At 46.6% G+C, this 2,376-nt stretch overlaps 1 protein-coding gene across 1 annotated transcript; it reads left to right on the top strand.

Moving 5' to 3' along the window:
- Positions 1-1,182: 1,182 nt before the first annotated feature.
- LOC125757566 (piggyBac transposable element-derived protein 4-like) lies at positions 1,183-2,049 on the top strand. The gene has a single exon (XM_049413142.1). It carries the CDS (start codon positions 1,230-1,232, stop codon positions 1,992-1,994), a length of 765 nt encoding a protein of 254 aa, XP_049269099.1. The 5' UTR covers positions 1,183-1,229; the 3' UTR covers positions 1,995-2,049.
- The last annotated feature ends 327 nt before the right edge of the window (positions 2,050-2,376 follow it).

Genomic DNA, 2,376 nt, shown 5'->3' with positions numbered 1-2,376 from the left:
CCCATTGGCTTCCGCGGCCGGCGCTCCGCCGGCCAGGTTGGCGAGGCCAAAAGCGCTTTGACCGGCGAAGCGCCGGCCGCCTAGAAAATGTTTATTTTTTACATTGGTTCATAGATGGCAGCACAGTACTGTGTGTTTGCTTTTTGCTTGGTATATTGTCCGCTAGATGGACATAGTTGTCCAGGTTTTTTAGCTGTTTGAAAGTGGTTTTTTTTCCTTCAGAGGCGAAGGGTGCACTATCGCGGCTTTTTCGAAACATGGCGTCACGGAAAAAACGCGGTTTGACGGATGAAGAAATACTGAATCTTGTGTTCGACAGTGACCAAGAAAGTGACGTTTGTGATGAGGACGATGTTTTGTTAGACAATGGGGACTGCCAAACTGATGAAAGTGGTAGTGATGAAGAAGAGAATCTGTGTTCAGCGGACGCCTCCATGGATGCTTCGCAGACATTTCCAAAGAAGCGCAGGATTGAAAACTGGCGATGGGAAGAAGATGACAGTGTTGAAAAAAATGTCGAGCACCCTTTCAGCGGCCAACCAGGTATCAAGAGATCTATAGAACTTCAAGTAGGTGCAAATCCGAGTGCTCTTGAAATGTTCAACTCGCTGCTTGGAGAAGAGATTTGGGGGATAATTGCTTTGCACACAAACGCTTTTGCAATCGAGAAGCAGCGCTCTCATCCCGACCCCTCATGGCATGAAACAACGCCTGGTGAAATGAAAGCTTATTTCGCCATGTGCGTGTTGATGAGCCAAGTGAAAAAGAGCAGCATTCAGTCCTACTGGTCAACGAGACCTGCCATCAGCACACCATTTTTTGCCACTGTCATGCCAAGACATCGCTTTTGGGCACTGTCACGCTATCTGCATTTCTGCGACAACAGCATTCCCCAAAATGGAGATAGGCTCTGGAAGATACGGCCTGTCCTTGATCACGTACTAAAATCCATTGGTGCAGCCTATCATCCCGAAGAAGATCTTGCGGTCGACGAAAGCCTGATGAAGTTTCGCGGTCGGCTGTCTTACGTTCAGTTCAATCCTTCGAAACGAGCAAGATTTGGATTGAAATTCTACAAACTGTGTGAGTCATCCAGTGGTTACTGCCTGAATTTCTCAATTTATACTGGAAAAAGTGAGAAAACACCAGCAACTGATGGGCTTCTGTGCAGTGAGGCCGTTGTTCTTGACCTCGTTGGAAAACACTTACCTGATGGCCACACGATATATATGGACAACTGGTATTCTTCACCGATACTGTTTCGTCGCCTTAAAGAATCTGGTTCGAATGCAGTCGGTACAGTTCGTCTACACCGTAAGAACATGCCAGATGAATTCAAGAAACTCAAGATGAAAAAAGGTGAATGCAAAGCTCTCTTTGCACGAGGCATCATGGCTCTGACATGGCAAGATAAAAAGCAAGTAACTATGCTCTCTACCTTGCACAATGCAGCTAATGTGACCGATTCAGGAAAGAAGGGTCGCCAGAACGGCTTGCCAGTTTTGAAACCGCAAGTTGTACTTGATTACAACCGAGGCATGGGAGGAGTTGATCGCGAGGACCAACAACTCGCTTCCTTTCCCATCATGAGAAGATATGCGAAAGGCTACAAGAAAATCTTCTTTTACATTATGGACATCACTGTGTATAACAGCTATGCTCCATTTGTCAAAGCAACTGGCAAGCGGCTCCACTACACTGATTGGAAGGTCAATCTCGCTGAGGCCATTTTCGAAGAGACCACTCTGCCCCTCTACCATGATCGAAGAAACCCGCCTGTAGCGGCCTCACCAATGCGCCTACAAGCCGCCGAATGGGCTAATTTTCCTCGCCACATCCTGCCAAACAAAGTCAAGCAAAATCCATCAAGACTTTGCTTAGTTTGTAAGGCACACGGCAAAAAGTCCGAGAGCCGATGGGAGTGTGAAAAATGTGAAGTTGCTCTTCACATGCCCGTGTGCTTTAAACTTTTTCACACACGAAAGTCATACTGAAGCGCCTGATGCAGTCAAGCATTGTTAAGCAAATAAAACAAAGTTTGTTATTCTATGACGTTTGTTGCGGATTTTATTGCGGTTTAGGTGCACCTACCCAAGCCGCCGGCGGGCGCGAAAATTTTCCGGCGGAATACCAGGCGGGAACGGCCGCGGAGAGCGCGGAAGCCAATGGGTTAAAGTGCACAGTTTCAACCTGTGAGCGCCGAACAATGCCTAAGTGTGATGGAAAGCATAAGGGTGTGGGCCCAGAGACACTCGCCAAGGAACGCAATTGATACCCAAGTGCACTAAGGCAAGCAAAGTATATATATTTACAGATAAATAAAATACAAAACTTTTCACAGAAAATATATTGCTCAAAAGAAAGTAGCTTATCGTG

Source organism: Rhipicephalus sanguineus, chromosome 3 (assembly GCF_013339695.2).
Source record: "Rhipicephalus sanguineus isolate Rsan-2018 chromosome 3, BIME_Rsan_1.4, whole genome shotgun sequence".
Lineage (NCBI taxonomy): Eukaryota > Metazoa > Arthropoda > Arachnida > Ixodida > Ixodidae > Rhipicephalus > Rhipicephalus sanguineus.
This window is presented reverse-complemented; position numbering and strand designations above follow the sequence as displayed.

Excerpts from the sequence above, each read along its gene's own strand:
- LOC125757566 (XM_049413142.1), top strand. The coding sequence starts at position 1,230 with ATGGACAACTGGTATTCTTCACCGATACTGTTTCGTCGCCTTAAAGAA.